Below are 23,744 nucleotides of genomic sequence, written 5' to 3'. Positions count from 1 at the left end.
CAGTGCTCAGACACTTACTAATCATGTGACCCAGGGCAAGTCACTCAATTTCTGCCTGACTCAGTCTCCTCCACTGTAAAATGGGGATAAAAATAGCATCTAACTCAGAGTTGCTGTGAGGGTCAAATGAGACAATATAAAGCACTCAGCATAGTGCCTAGCACATACAGTCACTTAATTAAATGCTTGTTCCACCATGCCCCCTTTCATCCCCTTCACCACCTAGCTGCCTAAACCAGTCTCCTCTCCTCCCCATGATTTTGATCTCTTCTAGGTCTTTGTTTTTTCAAAGCTGTTTGTTCCACACAACTTAGAGATTACTTGGTATGGCCAAAGCTATTAAAATGTTGTTTTCAAGTTTTTATGGATTAATGCTATCTATGGCTATTTCAGGCATCTGTTCGGTCTCTGATAATGGTCCAATTCCAGAAAAGTTTATTGGTTGAGTTGCCCTTTTGAGGTCTGCATTTATAGCACATGAATTTATTGTCTGTGAGTCCATGAAAGATATGAGTTTTTGATGTATAATTCTAGCCACAAGGTCACATCTTGCTTGGTATTTGATAGGTCACATATTTCTAATTTTCTAATATTTCTTTACCTAATCTACATGGAACACAAAGCTTGGGCATCTTAAATATAACTTACCTGTAACTTCTGATGCCAATGATTTGGTCTTGAATTACCATCTGAAACCCCTTTATTTATATATACAAATCTGTATGATTCAGCTATTTGTTTGACACCTTGTCATCTCTATATTGTTGGCTGAGGTCGCGTAGACTTGCCTGTAAGTGGTCATTTTTACTCCATTCTTGGATCTTAGTCATTTCATGGTCTCCATTTGTAGGTAAGACAATTAGAGTTTCATTTGCCAAACTCAATGGTGGGTTCCTACTATCAGCCTTTACTACCACTTGTTGAAGTGACACTTGCTTGTTCCAAAAAAGATTTCTCTAGGTTTTTGATCTGAATATCTTATCATCTTATCATCTCTCCTCCCTTTTGTGGCTCACCCTCTTGAGAAAGCTGTCTACAACAGGTGACTCCATTTTCTCTCTTCTCTCCTCTAGACTCTCTTCAGACTGGCCTCTGACCTCATCATGCAACTGAAAGTCCTCTCTCCAAAGTTACTAATGATCTCTTATTTGCCAAATCCAATGGACTTTTCCTGCATTCTCATTCTCCTTGATCTTTCTGCAGCCTTAGATACTGTTGATCACTCTTTTCCTTGATCCCATCTTCTTCTCTCTAGATTTTCATGACATTGATCTCTCCTGGTTGTCCTCTTACACTTCCGACCATTCCTTCTTAGTCTCCTTTCCTTTAGCTTCATTTTGGAAGTTCCCAAAATGGTCAATACCATGCTGGCCTTGGGTGCAATTGGGGGTGGTGAATAAAAATAAGGGGGCAGTGGAAGCACAAGGAAAGAAAAGAAGATTAGAACATTTTGAAAAACCATTTGTGCATGTTTCTTCTGTTGTGTAACAGAATTAAAGTTAGAGTGATTACATTATTTTCCAAATAAACACACAAAATGCAAGTTGTAACTGATCAGTGGTCAAATCCACTGATAGGTCTTAACAAGAAAGTGTTGGCAGGCAAGCTTGTCTTGCATTGTCAGGAAGTCCAGCATACATCAGCAGGAATATGTGCATGGAATAGCATGTTTACAGTACAATACTGTATGGCCACATGGTACAATATTGCGTCATCAAAATTTCAATGGAGGAACAAACCCAGAAGTTAACAATATATTATTAAATTTAACATGTGTCATTTCTTTTAAAAAATTTAGATTTTTTGAAGTGATGCAAATTTCCAAAAAATTGTTAAAGGGTTAAAGAAAGTAGATTTCCAGGGGAGCACTGAGTAAATTCTTTTTTTTTTATTTGGTAGGCCAAATAAGTTTAACAACCTCTGATCTAGGTCATGTTCCCCAAGGTCTGATTCCGTGCCCTCTTCTCTTCTCTGTTTCATTTTGTTGATGATCTAATTAGATCCCATGGATTAAATTAGCATCTCTATGCAGATGATTCTCAGACCTATTTGTCTAGTCCTAACTTCTGTCCTGACCTCCAACGTGATAGCTCCAACTGCCTGTTCTCAGACTGGTTGTCCCATAGACATCTAAAACTCAACATGTCCAAAACTGAACCCCCTCTCCTCTTCCTAACTTCTTTATTACAGACAGGGGTAACCACCGTTCTCCCAGTTACATAGTCTTGAAACCTAGGTGTCACCCTTGACTCCTCACTCTCCACCTCTCATATCCGATCAACTGTCAAGTTCAGTCATTTCTACCTTCACAACATCTCTTGTATTTTTCTTTCTCTCCTCTGACATTGCTATTACCCTGGTGTGTGCCCTCACTCTCCTCATGCCTGGACTATCGCTATAGCTTTCTGGTTGATCTCCCACAATCAAGTTTTTCCCCTCTCCAGTATTTCCTTCTCTCAGCTGTCAAATTGATCTTTCTAAGGTGTAGGTCTGACCATGTCACACCCCACCCCCTTGTTAATAAACTCTGGTGGCTCCTCCTATTATCTCTAGGATCAAATATAAAATCATTTGGCTTTTAAACTCCTTGCCATCCTTCCAGTAGGATATCTTTTTCTGTCTTATACCCTGTTTTCTTCTATATATTCTGTGATTCCATGGCACTGGCTTCCTTGCTGTTTCTCCCACCTGACACTCCACATCCCAGATCCTAGTATTTTCACTGGTTGTCCCCCACACGTGGAACACACTCTCTCTCACCTCTGCATCTTGACTCCTCTGGCCTCCTTCAATTCTCAACCAAAGTCCTACCTTCCACAAGAAGCATTCCTCAGTCCTCCTTAACCTTAGTGCCTTCTCTCTGAGACTATCCCCAATTTATCCTCCTCCTTGTTCATACATAGTCATTTGCATGTTGTCTCTTCCATCAGATCTGGGAGCTCTCTTGAGAGCAGAGACTGTTTTTTGCCTTTCTTAGTATCACCAGTGCTTAGTACAACGCCTGGCATATACCTAGATGCTTAACAAATGCTTGTTCACTTGACTTGTCTTATGTGCCAGGCTCTATGCTAGGCACTGAGGATACAAATCTAAAAGATGAAACCAGGCCTGCCCTGAAGGAGCTTACACTTTCTTCCTCATCTCAGTCTCTGGCTCCAGCCCCTGTTTTTCAGAATTATTAGATTTCATGATCTCTAAGATTATTTCTCATTTCCAAACATTTGAATTTAAAGATCAAGAAAGAAACAGTTGTAGCTAACATTGATCATTCAGTGGGGCTAAAAATCCCTCCAACTTCCACCTCAACTGAAATTCTGGATTTCATCTTGTTTCATTAAATGTCATTAAATCTCAATAAAGCAGTAGAAAAACACCCCAGTGCTCTTTTTGTAGCTTCAGTTAACTGTATGGATGGTGTAAGGCATTGGGGCCCTTTTAGTCATGAACCTTTCCTCTACCTTCAATACCTCCTTAAATAATAAACAGAGAATAATATAATAGGGGCCAGAATTGGATATTGTTAGGATCTGGAGTCAGGCAATTTGGATATAAACTATGATTCTACCACTTACTGCCTATATGACCTTGGAAAAACTACTTCCTCTATCTGTCCCATCTTCCTCATCTATAAAATGGAGATAAGGAGAGAGTTTGGATTAGATATTCTCTAGAATTCTTTCTGATTGTCCTTCATTTTGTTTTTATCTAGTTAGATGGGTTCTGTGTGTCTTTGTGCTGTCATAATACCAAATATCTATGTGTTGTCATAATACCAAATCTTTCAATAGACATAATATCGCATTTAATCACACCAGCCATAAAGCTCCTAAGGCCAAATTTTCCACTCACCTCAAGGGCTGTGTAAATGGCTGCCTAAATAAACCTTTATAAAAATGCATCCAGGGAGCCAAGATGGTGGATTAGGGGCAGCCACCCAGCTGAACCCTTCCAACCTTCACCTCCAGACAACTTTAAAATAATACCTCAAATCAAATTTTGAAGCAGCGGAACCAACAAAAGGTCAGGGTGAGACATTTTTCCATCCTAATAAAATTTAAGAGGTTGGCAGGAGAAGTCTGTTTCACTAGGGTGGAGGTTTGTCTGGAGCTCACACTAGCTGTGGTGGCAACAGTGGCTTCTGTAGCAGCAGCAGCTTCAGGAGATCTCAGCCCAGAGATGGGAAAGGAGTCAGGCAACTCATCAGAAAGAGATTACAAAAGACCACTTTGCTGGCACTGGGTACAGCTGGCAATGATTGGCAACTCTATCACAGTTCTGGGTCACAGTTCCAGGGTGGAAAGAACTGATGGTCAGTCCCAAGGAAGCAGGGGCCTTAGTCACAATTCCAAAGCAAAGAGGATCACTAGCACTTGTGGTTGCAGGGGACCAGGGGTCCTTCCTGGGTATAGACTAGAATTCAGAGCAGGAGGACTGTGACCATACCTCTTGCAGGATCATACCACCTTAGAAGCACCAAAAACTTGCAGATCCCCAGAACTAGTTCTGAAAACAGCAGCATGATAAAACCTGCAGTTTTGGACAAGGCCTCTCCACCCACAAGTAAGCAGAGTCCGACTTCAAGATAAAGTTCAAAGTTAAGAAACTGGCTGGAAAAATGAGCAAACAACAAAAAAAGAATTTGACTGTTAAAAGCTACTGTGGTGGCAGGGAAGACCAAGACATAAACTCAGAAGAAGATAACAGGGGAAAAATATCTACCCTACCAAAAAAAATCCTCATAGAAAAATGCTAATTGTATCCAAATCCAATAAGAATTTGAGAAAGAGATAAGAGTAGCAGAAGAAAAAATGGGAAAAGAAATGAGAGTGATGCAAGAAAATTATGAAAAGAAAATTAACAGCATGGTAAAAGAGGCACAAAAAATACTGAAGAAAATAACACCTTAAAAAAGAAAATTGGCCTGATGGAAAAAAAGTACAAAAGCTCACTGAAGAAAATAATTCCTTAAAAATTAGAATTTAGCAAATAGAAGCTAATGACTTCCATCCTATCCTATCAAGAAACAATGAAACAAAATCAAAGAATGAAAAAAAAATAGAAAAAAATCTGAACTATCTCATTGGAAAAACAACTGATCTAGAAAATAGATTAAGGAGAGATAATTTAAGAATTACTGGACTACCTAAAAGCCACGATCAAAGAATGAGCCTGAACATCATATTTCAAGAAATCATCATGGAAAACTGTCCTGATATCTTAAATCCAAAGGTTAAAATAGAAATGGAAAGAATACACTCATCATCTCCTGAAAGTTATACCCAAATGAAAACTCCCAGGAATATTATAGTCAAATTCCAGAGCTCCTAAGTCAAAGAGAAAATACTTCAGGCAACCAGAAAGAAACAAGTCAAATATCACTGAGCCACAGTTAGGACAACACAAGATTTAGCATTTTCTACACTAAAGGAGTGAAGGGGTTGGAATATGATATTCCAGAAAGGCAAAAGAGCTAGAATTACAACAAAGAATCACCTGCCCAGCAAAACTGAGTATAATCCTTTAAAGGAAAAAATGGATATTTAATGAATTGAGGACTTTTAAGCAGTTTTGATGAAAAGACTAGAGATGAATAGAAAATTTTACTTTCAAATACAAGACTCATAAAAAGCATAAAAAGGTAAACAGAAAAGAGAAATGATAAGGGATTCAACAAAGTTAATCTGTTTGCATTCCTACATGGGAAAATGATACTCGTAACTCCTAAAAACCTTTTTCATTATTAGGGCTGCTAGACAGAAAGCATACATATGAATTGAATATTATGGGATGATTATCTAAAAATTAAATTAAGGGGTGAGAATGGAGAATGCACTGGGAGAAGGGTAAAGGAAGAGGGAGAATAGGGTAAAATATCTGATATAAAAGAGGCCTAAAAGAGATTTTACAGTGCAGGGGAAGGGCAGAGGGGAGCATGTTAACCTTGTTCTCAATGGAATTGGCTCAAAGAGGAAATAACATACATACTGAGGTGGGTGTCGAAGTCTATCTTGTCATACAGGAAAGAAGGATGGGGAAAGGGTGTAAGAGAAGGGTGGGACTGATATAAGGGAGGGCAGATTGGGAGAGATAAAAGCTATAAGCAAAACACTTTTGAGAATGGACAGGGTGAATGGAAAGATAGTAGGATAAATAGTGGGGAAATAGGATGGAGGGAAATACATAGTTGGTAATAATTACTATGACAAAAATTTACAGCAATTTTCTCTAATCAAGACCTCCTTTCTCATATATATAGAAAAATGGGTCAAATTTATAGAAATAAGAGCAATTCCTCAATTGATAACTGGTCAAAGGATATGAACAGGCAGTTTTCAGACAAAGTAACCAAAGTTATCTATAGCCATATGAAAAAAATGTTCTAAATCATTATTGATCAGAGAAATGCAAATTAAAATAACTCTGAGCTACTACCACAGACCTAACAGGATTGGCTAATATGACAGAAAAGGAAAATAACAAATGTTGGAGGTGCTGTGGGAAAATTGAGACACTAATGTACTATTGGTGAAGTTGAACACTGTTTCAACCATTCTGGAGAACAATTTGGAACTATGCTCAAAGGGCTATAAAACTATGTATATGCTTTGATCCTAAAGAGATTTTTTTAAAAAGGAAAATGACCAATATGTACAAAAATATTTATAGCAATTCTTTAAGTGGTGGCAAAGAATCAGAAATTCAGGGAATGTCTATCAATTGGGGAATAGATGAACAAGTTTTGTATGATTTTGATGAAATACTATTGTGGTATAAGACATTTCTTATACAGCAGGATCCTCTCAGAAAAACCTGGAAAGACTTACACCAACTGAAGCAAAGTGAAAGAGCAGAACCAGGAGAACATTATACACAGTAACAGTAATACTGTATGATGATCTATTCCTATTGTGAATACCTTAACTATTCTCAGAAATACAATGATCCAAGACAATTCTGAAGCACTTATGTTGAAAGGTGCTGTCCATCTCCAGAGAAAGAACTGGTGGAGCTGATTGAAGTTACTTTTTCTTTACTTTGTTTTTCTTGTTATTGGTGTTTTCTGTATTTTCTTTCACAGTATGACTTATATGGAAATGTGTTTTTCATGACTATGCACATTTATCTAATGTCAAATTGCTTGCCTTTTCAATGAGGGGATAGGATGGTGCAAATTTGGAATTCAAAATTTGAAAAAAGAATGTTAAAATTGTTTTTATGTGTAATAGAGAAAAATAAAATTAAAATAAAAGAAATGATGAGGGGAGTCTTTCAGAAAAACATGGCAAGATCTATATGAACTGATACAAAGTGAAGTGAGCAGAACCAGGAGATCATTGTGGATAGTAACAACAATGTTGCAATGATGATTAACTATGAAAGACAGCTACTCTGATCAATACCATGATCCAAGACAATTTCAAAGGACTCATGGTAAAAAAAAAAATGGTATCCACCTCCAGAGTGACCTCGCTTTTTTGAAATATAGCTAATATGAGAATACGTTTTGCATGATTTCACATGTATAATTGATATGCTGTTTGCCTTCTCAGTAGCATTCTCGGCAGGGGGGTGGAAGGGAGGGAGAGAATTTGGAATTCAAGATTTAAAAAAAAATGTCAAAAATAAATAATAGAAATTTTAAAAAGCAGCCAAAATACTTACTTGCCACTTCCTTAGTGCTCACATGATCTTGGGCATGTCACTTAACCTTCAGAGCCTCAGTTTCCTCATCTGTAAAATAAGGGAAGTGGACTAGCTGGCCACTGAGTTCCCTTTCAACTCAATGATCTTATGTTCCTTACATATGGTGATTTTACTATTGCTTCACTTCTTGCCTAGAATGTCTTCTTTTATCCTTTCTCTCTCAACACATTCTAGCCATTCTTTTAGGATTTTTTAAATACCATGACTCATGCTGGTCTCGCCTTCCCCTGACCTTCCATTGCGCATAGTTTGCACCAAAAAAAAAAAAAATTGGCTCAAATATAGCCTATCCCATCTGATTCTTAAATTGTTTTGCATATTTGCAACTAGACTCTAATTTCCTGGAGAGCAGAAACTATGTGTTCCTTCAACACCCCCAACCTTTCCACATCCAACACTGAACACAGAACTGAGTGCATAGTAGACATTTAAGAAACACTGGCTTAATTGATGGAAGCAAAGTCCATACTCACCAGATACTCTACTCCTGGTCTAGATTCTTCCAAACTCAAAAAGAGAATAAGTTAAGAGATCATTTGACTTAACATTAACCACAATGTTAGAGCTGGAAGGGAACCTTAAAAATCATCTGGCCCCACTCCCCTTTTACAGATGCAGAAACAGGCTTATAGCAATGAAATGATTTACCAAAGTCACACAGCAAATCAGTGACTCAGTCAGGACTAGAATCCAGTTCTCTTGGCTTCCATTCTGAGTTTTTCCCACTATAATCCTATGACTCGACTAAGCCTTTTAGTTTTCAGAGTTTCTCCCATGACTATATCAGTGAAGCTTCCCAATAGCAATGTGGGCTATGATCTTTTCAGCTGTGCCAACTACATTGCAGTGAAGAGTTCGGTGACGTCTTTCAGTATCTGAGGGAGACAATCTTTCAACTTAAACTAGATGTTAAGCTGGAGATTTGCCCCATTCCAACACCTCCCTATGGAGTACAGTGCCTGGCACACAGTAAGTGCTGAATAAATGCTTATTAACTGATTTATTATTTAAAAGAAACAAATTCATCATAGGTAGCTAAGTCAATACTTACTTCCTTTAAAGGAGAGGCATCATTTCTGAAATTAAAAAAAAGTTGTCTCTCTATAGAGTTTGTCTTACTTGTCTGTCTTTAATAATGTTTATTATTTTGGGAAACTCTAGACCTTCTCAGAGTCTGTTGGCACACCAATGAATGCAGGGGAAGAGGGTGTAATCAGCTCCAACATACTTAAGAAGACATCCACATCACTTTGGTTAAGGTGGAAACAGGAAACTTGATTTATTGAAAAAAAACTATTACATTTTATTCCTTTGTTACACAGGTTTAAAAATATTTAAAAATACCCCTTCCCTGGGCATTACAGTTAAATTTTATGACATGCTTACTGGGCTCTGAGGAAATGCACAATATGTCATTTGATAGTATATTTCAAAGGGCTTTATGTATTAGAATCTCTTCCATAGAGTTTTTTCTTTTCTTCCTTTTAATCAACATCTATTCAAGTCATATATATTAGGGCAAAAAATAAAATTCCACAAAAAGAATTTCTGCAAATATAAGAAGTAATTTTATTGCCATATACCATAGCTAAAGTGGTCTTGGGAGGGGGGAGTAGAGGACGTGGGACAAGTTTGGACTTCATTACAAATTACAATAGTTTGAAGGCATCAACAGGGGGAAAAATAAAAAAATACAAAGAAATTAAAAGGACAAAACTCCTTTGATGAGAAATCATCATCACAGAATCACATGACCTAGACGAAAATCACATGGTGTGAATGCAACCATTCTCTATGGCTTTTCTCTCTTGAGTAGATGAATTTGTGAGCTTTCGATTATCTGCTACCTCTTGGAATATGACTGCTGACCAATCCAGGAGCTAGACTTTTCTTTGGCATGAACGACATCTATTTTTGCTTTATTGGAGGGGATTCATGTGTCCCACTCAAAGAATCTGCTGTAATTTCCTAGGCTAGTACCATTTCCCAAGTTGGGATGAGTAGGCGCAATGGGAGGCACCAAGGCAAAGCACCATAACAGTCAGTATCCCAGCCTTCTGTGGCAAACTCAGCTACCATCCCAGTGGAACACTCTGGGGACCCTTGGACTCTCTCCCCTAAAACCAACTTAAGTTTCCCTTTTCACAGATGGAAAGGGCATCATGTGCAGGTAACTTTTCACAGTAAATGATCCCCTTTCCTTCCTGACTCCTGGAGCCCACCTTCACCTGCTCTTCCCAACTCAAACTCAGGCCCCTACTCCACAAGGAGGGACAAGCCACATCCATCCATACATGGAGGGAGTGTTTCCACTGCAGAGATCCAAGAGGAGGAATCTGCAGAAGAATACATTCGTGGCTTTTGCAGATGGAAATTCAAATTGCTTACGTGGAAAGAAGGCTGTGTGAAAGCAGGGCTTCTGGCAGCCATGCTAGGAATTATGAAGCTAATTGCACATTTCTCTGTCTAAGCTGTTTTTAAGGCAGCCCAGCTGAGACAGCTCACATGATAACTGGACAGTTCCATCTTCATTTCAGTACAATGAACAAACATAAATTAGCACCACAAACATTCAGGAACTGAGTACAATCTGGGATAATTACAACCAGAGAACATATATGAATAGTCTTTTCTTTTTTCCAAACCAAGTAAGTACACATAATATTTTCTACATGGGCATGATAAGCTACCAATAAGACAATAAGAGACAGGCAGAGAGGGAGTGTGGGCATGGGGAGAGTGCTTTCCACATACTGAATGGGTTATGAAGGTGACATGAATTTATATTAAGGTTCAGGGCATGAGGCACAGGCTATACAGGCAACTGCCAATGCACGAAAAGTAGGGAGAATGCATCATGACTGGGCACCCCCAGTGTTGTATTAAGGAGTTCTTAAGATAGCACCACAAAAGAAATGTTTAAAAAAAAGCACCAATTTTCACTTATCATTTATAGAAAACAAGATTTCCCTGCCATATACATTCTCCCATCAGGATCTATAGGAAGAAAAAGAAAATGTATTTTTTCCGGAAATAATTGCAAATTAATTTAAACTTGCCTATGAAGGGAAACATGCATAGAAAGGGCAGAATTGGAAATTGGGTTCCTCTTTAGTTGTTGCTTTTTTTCCATTTAAAAAACAGAGTTGATGAAATGTCTCAGGGAACAGTGGCACCAACATGAATTTGTTTGTTTGTTTTGGTTTTCATGGGTAGCCCTCTCCAGCATGAATTTTTGCTTACTTGTATACTTTTCTCTTTTGCAGCAATTTCTCAGCTGAGGGCTCCCATTGCTAATTAGTAATGGAGAGCAAGAATGGCATTCAGACGAGTTGTCCCTGTTTCTAGAGTTTCCCATTGGAATTGTGGTTTCATCTGCATGCAGAGTGAGAAGCCAGGAATACTTAACATTTATAATAATCTACAATACAAATATTTACTTACAAACTTACAAAAATATAAGCACCTTTAGTACATGGGAAAGGTATGCACAGAACGACATTTAGCAATCATCTTTGGGGGGATTTTTTTTAATAAATGGAGGCACTAGCAATTGTGGAAATGACCTTTACAAAATTTGCTTCAGAACATTTTTGAAGGTCAAGTGAATCGCACATTTTCAAGTTTCTTTTGTTATTTCTAAAAACAAAATATGGTCCATAAATACTGATCGGTTGCAAGCTGTAATGAGAAAAGTCTTTGCCCCATTTTTTTTTTTTTTTGCCATGATATGTTGGAGTAGATGAATTGTGAAGTCCACAGAGAAACTGGAGAAACAAGCATTTGGTGGGATGTATAGTACTTGGCTTTTGATTGGCTGCCTGCCAGGGATGGTTCATCTAGATCATGTGATTTGGATCCTGTTAGGGAGATTGCTTCATTATCTCTCTTGGTTTTAGATTCAACACAGTAAGTGCGATGGCACAGTTGAATTCAGGTGGATTGGAAGGGGTTGGGGTGGACTTAAAAAAGAGACCATTTGCTGTCCAGTATCAGAACTTGCGTGTAACACGCAAAAAAAAAAAAACCAAAAAAAAATGGTGAAATGAGGTTACGAGGTTGCTCATTTGGAGACTAGTTTTGGGTGGCTCTCAACCCATGAAGCAAGCTGGTCCCACTTCGAATCCAAATTTCTGTGAGGCTTCACCGAAGTCATTAAACATAATGTCCACGATAGGCACCTGTTCCACTTTGGGGGAGTTGACTTCAAGAACGGTTTTCTGGTAGCCTTTCTTTGTCTAAAATTACATGGATAGAGGAAAGGGGGAGAGAGACAGAAAGACTAATTAAAAAGAAAAAGACCGATCCCTGGGAGGTTACTGTAATCATCAAATACAGCCAGCTTCCAGTAAAATGGATGTGAGATAACATGCTAACTAGATCCCCTTAATGTAGTAGTCTAATACAAACGGTTTGCTGTTGTGCAGTCCTGTCTGACTCTTCCTGACCCCGTTGGTGGGTTTTCTTGGCAAAGATACTGGAGTGGTTTGTCATTTACTTCTCCAGTCATTTTACAGATAAGGAAACTGAGGCAAACAGGGTTAAGTGACTTGCCCAGGGTCATGCAACTCATAAGTGTCTGAGGCTGGATTTGGACTCAAGAAGATGAGTTTTCCTGACTCCAGGCCCAACCCTCTATCCACTGCGCCCCCAGATATCCTAAATGATTTGCTAGGGCAAATTAAACTTGGGTCCTTGGAGACAAATTCTATTAAGGATCCATGTCATTGTCCAGTTGTGATAGCAACTGGATAGAATCAAGTTGGCTGCCTGGCTCCCCTGTGGTCCAGCAGGCTAGAATCCATTCATGCGTGGGAACCACAAAATGTAGGACCATGGAGCTGGAGGGGACCTTAGAGAGCACAAGTCCAGCATCCTTACAGTACACATACAGAAACAAGACTCAAAAAGAGGTAAAGTGACTCGTTCTGAGTTCACACTGAATCAGTTGTAGGGCTTTTGACATTTTTTTGCAAACATAACCTCATCTGAGCTTCACAATAACCCCCATTTTACAGATTAGGAAACTGAGACTCCGAGGGGTGACTCTGTGACTACATAGTGAGTGGGATTTGGACCCAGGTATTCTTGTTTTCATATCTAGCACGTTATCTGCTATGTCACATTGCTTCTTCAAGTTCATAGAAAGGCCGGTGAACTTGGCCTAATTTTAGGCAGACAGAGCACGAGTATTTTCTACACCTTGAAACTTCAGGAAACTTGGGGAAAGTATAGTAGACCTAATGGGAATATCTGGAGGTTCATTTGGGAGAGTAGAGATTATACTAGATGACCTCTTAAGGTCCCTTCCAACTCCAAAGGCTGTAACTTTAATATAGGCTTTGCTATGTAAAAAATACAGACTTCTATCTCTCCCTGCCCCACCCCCCCACGCCTTTTGGGTCTAAGACAGGGAATGAGGAATTCACAGTGACTCCAATGCAGTCCCTTTGCCTCCCTAAGGAAGGGGCAGAAGTTGCCAAAGAGACATTTGCAATTTCATCTGAATTTATGGGCTGCGTGCCTATGATTACTAAAGTGCTTTGAGAGGACATATTTAAAGTTTGATAGAATCCTCAAGGGCTCTGACTGTTTTACTGGGCTGGCTGGTCACCCCGTTATTTCAGAAACATAAATAACTATTATGGTAGCAACAATGTTCCCCCTGGGGCATGCAAAACTGCACAAACAAGTGAATTTATGCGATCTAGCTTTTCAGCCCATCACACCCCATGATTTGTTTCTCTCCAAAGGACTGGGCACATCCCAGCAACTGTGCCCATCAGGGCAATAAGATCAGTGGTTAACACATCCAAATAATGGCCCAGGAATTAGAACCTCAATTCCTTTGGTATTTGCTATCACAATACAAATCAATCCAAGTCTCTTAGGCCACAGTGGGTGTTCTAGCCTGACATGTGCCTCCTGCATTTCTTTGGAAACTCCTTGTCTAAGGAACTAGAGGGAGCCAGGAGGGAGAGCAGGAATTCACTAACATAATAGCTAGTTGGTCAGTCAGGGATCGTTTGGTCATTTGTAGTGGGTTAAGGGGTATGGTGGGGGGAGGGGCTGGCAGTATCAGAAAATGAAGCTGATGAGGGTAGGAAGCTAGATTGTGTATTGCCTAAGTAGAGGACTCAGACCTTAAAATGTCTTCCTCTTAGGTCTGTTCATTGCTGGCTACCAGTGAATATTCCATCTGGGGGCTGTTCACAAATGAAGCAGAGCAAACCAATGCCTGGGCTTATTGGATCTAAAGAGAGAGGCTGAGAGGGGAAAGGAATGGACTCATGATAGAGACAGAAAGGGGAAGTTAGAGGATCTGTATTCAAATCCCACCCCTGTCTCTTACTACCTTAAATCACTTAACCCCATTGGGTCTCAGTTTCCTAAAATGTAATATGCAGAATTTCTGAATTCCCCTCCAGCTCTGACTCCACGAGCTTATGATCCTTCAAGTTCCACACCAAGCACAAGAGGAGCCCTTATTGAATATTATATAGGAGAGGAGTTTAGGACCAAAGTAGGACACCCTACTTCATCCAGTGGGAAGAAAATAAATGGAACTTATTCCCTTGAGAGGAAGGATGGGTTGGGATTACAAACAGATTTGGAGTGAATTCCTGGAAGAGAAGTTTGTGGTGAGTCATTATGCAAAGTAAGGGTGTTTGGGGACATCTCTAGCCTGTAATTAAACATCAAGAAGGGTGGCTATCATTTTTCCCAAATGGGGTCCTTTGAGAACCTTCCCAGAGACAGTATCCTCTTGGTCTTGTGAGCCTATGGAAGAGTTGTAACTAGCAATTTTGAAAACCAGGGCAATTTGATTGATGGCAAGAGAGTTAGGTGTGAGGAGGACCATAGAGTAGTTCCTATGGTGGGGGAGAGAGCAGCAGCATTTATTTGGGGGTCTTCCTCTCCCCAATTGACCAGTGATCTCTTATCTAATGACCTTTTCTCAGTCTTCATCCTGACAATCTTCCTGACACCACAGACCACCTTCTCTCCCAAATACTCTTTTCTCTCTGGGTTTTTGTTCTCCTGATTCTCTTCCCCTCCATCTGGCCACTCCTTAACAGTCTGTCTCCCTGGATTTCCCACTAACTGGCCATTCCCCAAGGTTCTATTCTACTCACTCTTCTCTTTTTTCTCTACAATTTTCCTAGGTGATCTCTTCAGCCCCTAAAGATTCAATTATCATCTCTCTGCTTATGATTTCCAAATCTCTATATCCAGCCCTAGTTTCCCTCCTGAGCTCCAGTCCCAAATCATCAACAACCTACATTTCAAATTAGATGCCTCATAGACATCTCAAACTCGGCACATCCAAAACTGAACTCTATCTCTTCTGCCTCAGACAATTACTAGTTGCGCGATCCTGGTCAACCTTTCACAGCCTTGGTTTCCCAATCTATAAAATGGACATAGTAGTGGCACCTACCTCCTAGGGTTGTTGTGAGAATCAAATGAAATAATATATGAATATGGCTTTGAAAACTTTAAAGCTCTACATAAGTGAGCTATTATCATTATTATTCCTCAGCTCTTCATTTTCGCTCACCTCACATATTTAATAAATTGTCAAATTTTAATGTTTCTCTCTCCATAACGTCTCTAGTTTATCTCCCCTTCTCTCCACTCACACAGCTACCCTCTTAGCTTGACCCCTCAATACCTCTTGCCCAGAATATTGCAGCGGCCTCTTAATGAGCCTTCCTCCCTCAAGTCTGTTTCTAACCTATTCTCTGCACAGCTGCCAACACATTTCTTTAAAGTGTGTCCCCTCTCCTCTCACTCCATAAATTCCAGTATCTTCATAACACCTCGAGATCAAATATGAACTCATTTTGGTATTTAAAGCTCTTCACAACCTGGCCTCTCTTTGTCTTTCCAGACGGCTTATTTATTACTCTGCTTCTCTGACTCTGTGGTCCAGCCATGCCGGCGTCCTTGCTGTTTCTCACCAATACTGTTTCACTGTCCACCTCTGTGTCTTTGCAATGGCTGACCCCCAAGTTCAGAATGTTCTCCCTCCTTGCATCCATCTCATAGGATCTCTGCTTCCTTTAAGCATCACTTTCTTCAGGAGGTCTTTCCTGTTCTTTCCACCTTCTGCTTCCTTCCTCTCGAAGGTCACCTTCTGTCTACTTTCTATACACATCAAGTGTAAGGTCTTTGAGGCCAAGGCCATTTTAAGTTTTTCTTTTCTTTCCCTTTTTTTGGTATCACTATCATTCAGCACAGTACCTAGCTTACAGCAAGTGCTTAATGAGTGCTTGGTGATTGATCAGTTCTTTTTAAACTAATCTTGCTAACGAGGTACTGGGCTCAGTCATTTCCCCATTGCAAGAGTGTAAGCATTGTAAGTGCCCTATAAATTCTGGCTCCCTTATATTGCTCTAGGTCGCTTATCCCTAGTTCTAGGTCTAGCATTGGCACGAACCTGGTTGGGCTGGCGATTGAATGTGTACAAAGTTGTAAATTCACCAAGGGTCTGTGGAGTGAGTTGGGAGGCTACCCAGTGTTTTTACTGCTAAACTATCTTCTTCATCACATTGTATTTGGTAGAGAGAAAAAGTTAGCTAGGTGACTGGTAGAGAAAGTGCTAGCCCTGGAGTCAGGAAGACCTGAGTTCAAATCCTGCCTCAGATACTTACTTAGTTGTGTGACTTGACAAATTACTTAATCTCTTTCAGACTCAGTTTACCTATCTGGAAAATAGGGATGACAACAGCAAGTATATCATAGAGTTATTGTGAGATGTAAATGAGATAACATGTAAAGAGCTTTGAAAACCATAGGGCACTGAGTAAATAATAATAGCTAGCATTTACATAGTGCTCTAAGGTTTGCAAAGTGTTATACACATATAACCTCAGTTGATCCTGGTAAGCGCTAACATTATTCCAATTTTACTGAGGCTTAAGTGACAGGTGAAGGGACTTGCCCAAGGTCACACAACTAGTAAGTATGTGAGTCCGGGTTTGAACTTGGATCTCCCAAAGGTATGCATGCCTATTTGTGCATGAGGGTATATATGTGTGTGTGTGTGTGTGTGTGTGTGTGTGTGTGTGTGTGTGTGTGTGTAAGAGAGAGAGAGGGGCGGGGGGGGGGAACAGTGTTACAGAGTGGGTAGAGAGCTGGCCTTGAATCCAGGAAGACCTGGGCCCAAATCCTGCCTCTGACACCTATTGGCTGTGCAAATTTGGATAAGTTACTGGATCTCTCAGTGCCCTAAGCCAGTGATCTCAGACTCAAATAGAAATCATATATAAGAAACCCTTCGGACTATGTATTGACTCGGAAAGGCACATATCGACATTAGCTATGTTCTGTTGTATTTTTATTTATTTTACTAAATATTTGCCAATTCAATTTTAATATGGTTCAGGCTGTGTTTGACATCTCTGTTCTAGGCAATTTATAAAATTATAATTTGTAGAGAAGATACTGACTTGCATTAGCAAAGGGAGATTCCTTACCTAGAAGTCCCCAAAGAAATCACAGTCCAGTCCACGGCTAATCCCATAAAGCTAAATATTCATTAAGTTGTCCAAACCTTTGACCTTGGCTGCAGTTGCATAGTGTGCTGACCATGGGGCCAATGAGATACTTACTGCACAGCCATCCATGAGGGCTCGGATGTAAGGGTTATTGTCATAGGACATCTCTTCATCGTTGGAGCCCAAGAAGCGAATGGCTTTGTCATAGCTGCCCGTGGTGGCATCTTGCCAGGCGACTGACTGGTAGCAGTTGTAAGTGATGTTCTGACGTGCCGAAGCACTGAGGAGCCTGAGGAACGTCATCTGTACTACTCCGACTGGATTCCCCTCTGAGTCCACATAGGAGAGCTAAAGGGTTTTGGAGACAAGGAGGGACAGGAGAAACTAGACAGTGATGTACCAATAACAAATGACCCATAAAATCCTGGCATTTCTATACAGTGCTTTATGCTTTCTAAATTGCAGTTCCATTTTTATATCATTTGAAATACAGTGTAAAGCCAGAATTGAACATCTTGGAACCACATTAACACACCTGTAAGACTTTTTTTTAAAATGGAAACAAAACCAGTTGCCTTAGGAATGCACAGGTTCGAAAGGTACTGTCTGATTACATTTCATCATGGGCTGCCCCTCAGTGACATCTGATTCACTTCCTTATTAGATGGTAGCTGCCAAGGGCAAAGATAGACCTGTCTTTATCTAAACTCTGTATCCCATTCAGTGCTGAACACAGTGTTTTATGCATAGTAGGAGCTTTATAAACTTTACTTAACATTGTCCAATGAATGAATGAATTCTCAATGGCCAAAGTCTGAATATCCAAAGCTCAAGGATCAGCTTGGGTCTCACTTATGCTACAAAGCCTTCCTTGACTACCTCATCTCTGTATCATCTCTTGTCTGTATGAATTTCTAAGTATGAGCTGTCTGTAATTTGGCTATCTTGCCCTGCTTTCAGGTTGTTTTCTGTATGTGATTCTCATTTCTCCAATGAGATGATAAGATTTCAAAGACACAGACTGTCTTACATTTCCTTTATCTTTTCTAGGGGTCATACTTACACTTCTTCTGTACCTTCTGTAGTCCCTAGCACAGGAATCATTTAACAACAACAATAACATTTTACATTTTTCTTTAAATCAAGGGTTGCCCTAATTGTCCTTAGATCATACAAAGAGCAGACAGTTCTGAAAACCTGGCTTAAAGCAACCAGGATGAAGACTTTGGAGAACAAGTCTGTCATATTTATGCAAGACCAACAGCTTCGGTAGGCAGTCATCCACCCTTGAGGACTGGGTGAGGATTATCTGGTTCCAGGGGCAGGTTTTGGAGAAAAGAGTCTCTGATCCCACAAAATGGTATCAGCAAATTATGTCCCACACTAGCTAGGATGGATATCAGATAACTGAAAGTTTTGGTGACATAGCCCAAAGTGGTCATGCTGACTCATCAGGATGTCATCTAAAATTCAGAAGGCTACAATTCCACGTTGGAAGACAGGAGAGAACAGGGGATATGGAAGACTGGTAGCTTAGGGTTTTATTTACTGGACCATCAATACTGCCAAGTCTCCAACACTCACGCCAAAGGGAGGGGAACAACAGAAAGAATATCCCTGAATAATGGTCAATATCAAAGGTATGCCTACTAGGCTGTGGATTACAGTGGATTTTCTGTATTTTGGTGATAGATTTATCCTAATTGGATCTTACTTAGGATCAAAGCAAAGTGAATTTGCATTCCTTAAGCCCACTCTAACAGCAGGATTGGGAAGGTTCCCAGAAGGGTGAAGTTAGCCTGAGGCTTCATATTTTTAAACAACTTTTGAGATCATAAAATTGATAAGTGAAATTGCTAATCAACAGCCCTTAGTTTAATAAGACAAGAATTGCTTCATTTGTGCCACTGGAATATGAAAAGAAGAAAACAAAACTCAATTTAAAACATGAGAAGATGCTCTGTCTCAATGTGTCCCTGCCAACAGAGCTAGACTGAATGTATTGGAGCCTCATCTGAAGGGTGACATTTGGGCCTTGGTCCCTTTGGCACATTCTGGGGAAACTGCTCGGGGAGGCAAAGAATGCTTACATCTGGAGATCTCAGCATCCTTTTGAATATACACAGGTCCTCCTGCACAATCTTTATAACCCCATCTGTATCAAGAAAAAATATCTCTAATGTGCAGACTCTGGCCTGTCATTCCGTTCTTCACAGATGGATGCATATTTTCCCCATCTACGGTTACAGCTGGGTTGCTTGGCATTGAAAAGGGGCTGGTTTACTAAATCTCCTAGGAAAAAATAATCCCAGAGCCTGGAGAAACAATAAAAACCCTCTCTAAGCTTTCCCTAAAGAGTCATGGAACAATGGTCAGGGGAAACACCATTCCCCTTGGCTCCATTAGCAAATAGATGGGTAAAGCAATTTTCTAATGTAAGATAGTTGTCATTTAAACAGCTTGTCAATCAAAGACTATTTATTAATGTTTTCTATGTTTGGGGCACCATTCTGGACACTGGAGGAGAAGAGAGTACCAGGAAATATGGGATACTTGAGGAATTTGTAATCTAGATAGGTATGAAGCATAAACACACATGAAGAGATATCATGAAACAAGGCAGTGCATAAGTGCCAAATGACACTTGGTCAACATGTCAAGGACTTGTGATCTCATAGGTGAAGGAATTCCTTCCACCCATGCTGTTGACAACCTGTCACTATAATTTTGTATTTAAGTCTTTGTTGTCTGAGAAGCAGAGATGTTCACAGGAACATAGATGTAGAGTTTGATGGGGACTCAGAGACCATCTGGTCCAATCCCCTCATTTTACGGAAGAAGAAACAGGCCCAAAGCTTAAGTGACTTACCTAAGGTCACATATACCTAGTGTTATGGGTGGAATTTGAACTCAGTGTTCTTTGACTTCAGAACCAGTGGTCTATCCACTATACCACAATGTTCACAGAAAGGAGAGATTAGTTCTGTCTGGAGTAGTCAAGGAAGTTTTTAAGAAGAAGCTGGAAGCTGAGTGAGTTGGAAAGAGCTGGTCAAGTCAGATACCTAATTCATGGTAACCCTTGTTTTCTAATTGCGTTGAAATCCTAAAATCACAGCCAAATTTAGGCTGTGATTCTGTTGGTTAAATCAGGAGCTGCTTAATTCCTATGTTGGGGCCATGGTGAGACACTTGAACCCTGATGAGTTAGAAACACAGGTAGAGGCATGGTCCTAGAGTGCAAAGGTCAATGAGGTTTTGCTCTAATAAAAGAGCATTTGGCATCAAAACCAAAGGCCAGGCTCACAGAGAATCTAATTATGGGAATATATAATTTATTGGAAAATTCTCTTTTAAAAATATTTTAGGCCGTACAGAGTTAAACTGCTGAAACCAATGCAGATTCACAGAATGTGAGATCTGGAAGGGGCCTCAGAGGCCAGGTAGTCTAACCCATACTGACCTGTAACACACCTGATAATTGGCCATCCAGATTCTGTTTGAAGACCTCCACTGAGAGGGAAACCATGATATCTATCCCACTCTATGACTGGAGATCCCTAATTGTCAGGAATTTGTTCCTTATACTGAATCTAAATTCACTATTTTGTAACTTCCATCCAATGCTCCTCATTTTATGCTTCCACAGCCAAGCAGATTAAATCAAAGCCTTCCATATCACGACCTTCAGGCTAACATCACTAGTTCCTTCAGTTGTTCGCAATATGGTGAGACCTTGAGGCCTTCCACTATCTTGGTGGCCCTCCTTCAAATGCTCTTCAAATTATTAATGTTCATCGCAAGAAATGGTTACCACATCTGACTATAATGGCCTAGATGTGATGTGACCAGGGCAGAGAACCATAAAGGTATAACTTTCCAAGTTCTGGACACTATAACTTTTCTCAAGATCCCATCAGCCCTTTTGTCTGCAACACCTCATTGTAGACTCGTAATGAGCTTTTAGCTTGCCCCAACTCCCAGATTTTTTCAGATGAACTTCAGCCCTCAGACTTGTTCATGGAGAGGAACAGTGCATATTTTGCAAATTGAAAGTAGTTAACAATGTGTAGTATATCAGGAAACATGAATGACTCTGGAGGCTATGACATAGAGAAAATTTTTTTTTCCAGAAGGCAATTGCAAAAGTATCTAATCTGCAATATGGGGCCGATATTAAATAAAGATGGGTTGGATCTAATGGAAAAAAAGACCAAACCAAACCATACCATGGTGTTTGAGGTTGAAAGACTTGAGTTCAAATCCTAGTTCTGGGTTATGACTTTTGGTAATTTACTTAATTTAATTGGGCCTTGATTTATTCATCTGTAAAATAAGTGGTAAATGTGATGATCCCTAAGATCCCTTAAAACTCTAACACAGGGTGATTTTGTTTCAGACCACAAAATATACAAATGTCTAATTATTAGTTTTACTATTTAATTTCATGTCATTTCTCCATTCTACAATTACTCGATTTTTAAAAATCAAGATGAATTAAAATTAATTTTTCTTTGAGCATGGTTTTTAGTAAGGTGAGATTTTAGGGGGAAATTTTGTGATCCTGTAGACAGCCTTGGTGGGGGTTGCAGATTCATTACTAGGAATCATTTCCTTGGACAGCAGCACTCATGTTCCTTTCCTTAATCTGAAAACAAAGCAAGTGTTCAGTGGTCTCAGTGGTCCCTGCCTGACTTCATGGCCCCAAATGGGTCTAGACAAACCAAGTTCCAGGAATATATAAGAAAAAGAATTGTATACAAACCAGAGATCAGGATCCGGCTGGGTGGTCCTTCTGAGAGGGAAATATGACTGACTATGAGAAAAAATGCATGCCAGAGGGAAGAAATCAGAGGAAAATCACTAGGTCACAGAAGGATCTGAAACAGGAAGCTGCTCCTTTAGGGGTAGCCTGACAACAGGACAGAATTTTCAGGAGACACCACTTTCCTTTCTAGGTTCCATCTCTGTGTGGGAGGGCCACCATAGCTCACTAGAATGAGGTCCTTTCCCCAGGTCGGGGAAAAGAAGCCCCTAGGCAATTTTAGTTCCACCTGTTATGTCTATGACAGCAAAGATAAAGTATAATATCCCAAAAGGAGTGGCCTTTATTGAATATTCATTCAGGCATCTACAGATGCTGCAGAGGGGGTGAGGAATAACGATTTGGAAGCAACAATAAAAGAAGTAGCTATTTTCCTTTGAACTTTTGAGCTTGATCAACTGTCTGCTACCAAAAGAAAAGGTCCAAGAAAACTTTCTGGGGTGTTCTGAGTAATGATGAATAGCCCACCCTGCTCTCCTCTGATGGACTTCTATAAGGAGAGGATACTGGTGAACAGTAGAGACTGTTCTACGACCTGTGGGAACTTGAATGCTGGGGGAACTTCCCCTATACAGTTCTGCTGGTTCATTCCCTTTCAGAGCTGTAATGCAGACTGTAAGCTTCTCCAAAAGTGGAATAAATTGCTCCTGGCTGCATGACCCCCTTTGTGAATAGCAGAAAGAGAGCTTGTCATTCCTGGATCTGTAGGGATTTAACATCCCACATAAGTCTGTCCTCACTTATCCATCCACCTTACAGTCCCCTCATCCCCATCTCACCTGGGACAAATGCCACCTCCTCTCAAGCTACTACTCTTTATCGAGTGATAATTCATTTCCAGATCCTTCTGTGTTTTGGTGGCTGTTTTCAGAGGAGGGTGCAAAGGAGAGAAAGATCAGAAAGAAAGCAAGAGAGAATGAAGACAGGACAAGTCTGCAGTGCAAAGGCACAAAAATAAAATAACAAGAAGCCTCTTAGATTGTGGCAAAAGAGAAAACAAATCCTAAAGGTGATGGGCAACTGGCTGACATGGTTGGGTCTTTGTTCATCAGTTTTGTTTTGGGAAGGGGGAGCAAGAAACAAATATGAGATATTAATTATTAGCCAATGAGGTGCTTGGAGGTTAAGAAATGAGAGACAACCCATCAAGAGTTGATAGATTAAAATGCTGGCTCATAGCCAAGCTCTTGGAAATACTCTCTTCTACTGTTTCCATGGAATTCTGCAGAACTTTGACCCGAGGGTCAGCTGTGTGCACACTCAGAAAGAAAGGGATGAGTGCCAGAAAGCGGCCACTTAAAGTGGTTCTGAGGGCAGAGTGGTAAGGTCTGAGGAAGGGACCAGAAGGAGAAAGGTTTAGGCTGTAGACACCATTTCTTGACCTTTCTCTCTTCTAGAAACTATTTCTGCATTGAAAATGGGAGCCAAAGAGAGGGAAAGAACCTGTGTGAGTGGCAGTGGCTTGGATTCCATGGCATTCTGCCATCCAAATGAAAGGAATGTGAACATATGAACCTCAAAGGCAGAGCTAGACCCAGGTACACAAGGTAGACAAATGGTCTCTACCAGGTCTACACTGTCCAGAGAATGGTCTACATTTGTCCAAACAAGTTTTTTTTTCTTTTTTTTTCTCGCAACTGAGTAAAAACTCATTTGCTGGAGCCCATGTTTCTTACATATTTCTGAAATCATATCTAAGGCCATTATATAGTCAG

General features: G+C 40.1%; 1 protein-coding gene across 2 annotated transcripts in view; it reads right to left on the bottom strand.

Annotated features, from left to right (window-relative positions):
• Nucleotides 1–8,958: 8,958 nt before the first annotated feature.
• Nucleotides 8,959–23,744, bottom strand: part of COL5A1 (collagen type V alpha 1 chain) — a 316,543-nt gene continuing 301,757 nt past the window's right edge. For both annotated transcript variants that reach the window (XM_036749195.1, XM_036749196.1), the window contains exons 65-66: nucleotides 17,322–17,555; nucleotides 8,959–11,942 (exon numbers count right to left, since the gene is read on the bottom strand). In XM_036749195.1, coding sequence (XP_036605090.1) covers nucleotides 11,796–11,942; nucleotides 17,322–17,555 — 381 coding nt within the window. In that variant the 3' untranslated portion in view covers nucleotides 8,959–11,795. The remainder of the gene's footprint in view (nucleotides 11,943–17,321; nucleotides 17,556–23,744) is intronic.

This window comes from Trichosurus vulpecula, chromosome 3 (genome assembly GCF_011100635.1).
Source record: "Trichosurus vulpecula isolate mTriVul1 chromosome 3, mTriVul1.pri, whole genome shotgun sequence".
NCBI classification, from domain to species: domain Eukaryota; kingdom Metazoa; phylum Chordata; class Mammalia; order Diprotodontia; family Phalangeridae; genus Trichosurus; species Trichosurus vulpecula.
This window is presented reverse-complemented; position numbering and strand designations above follow the sequence as displayed.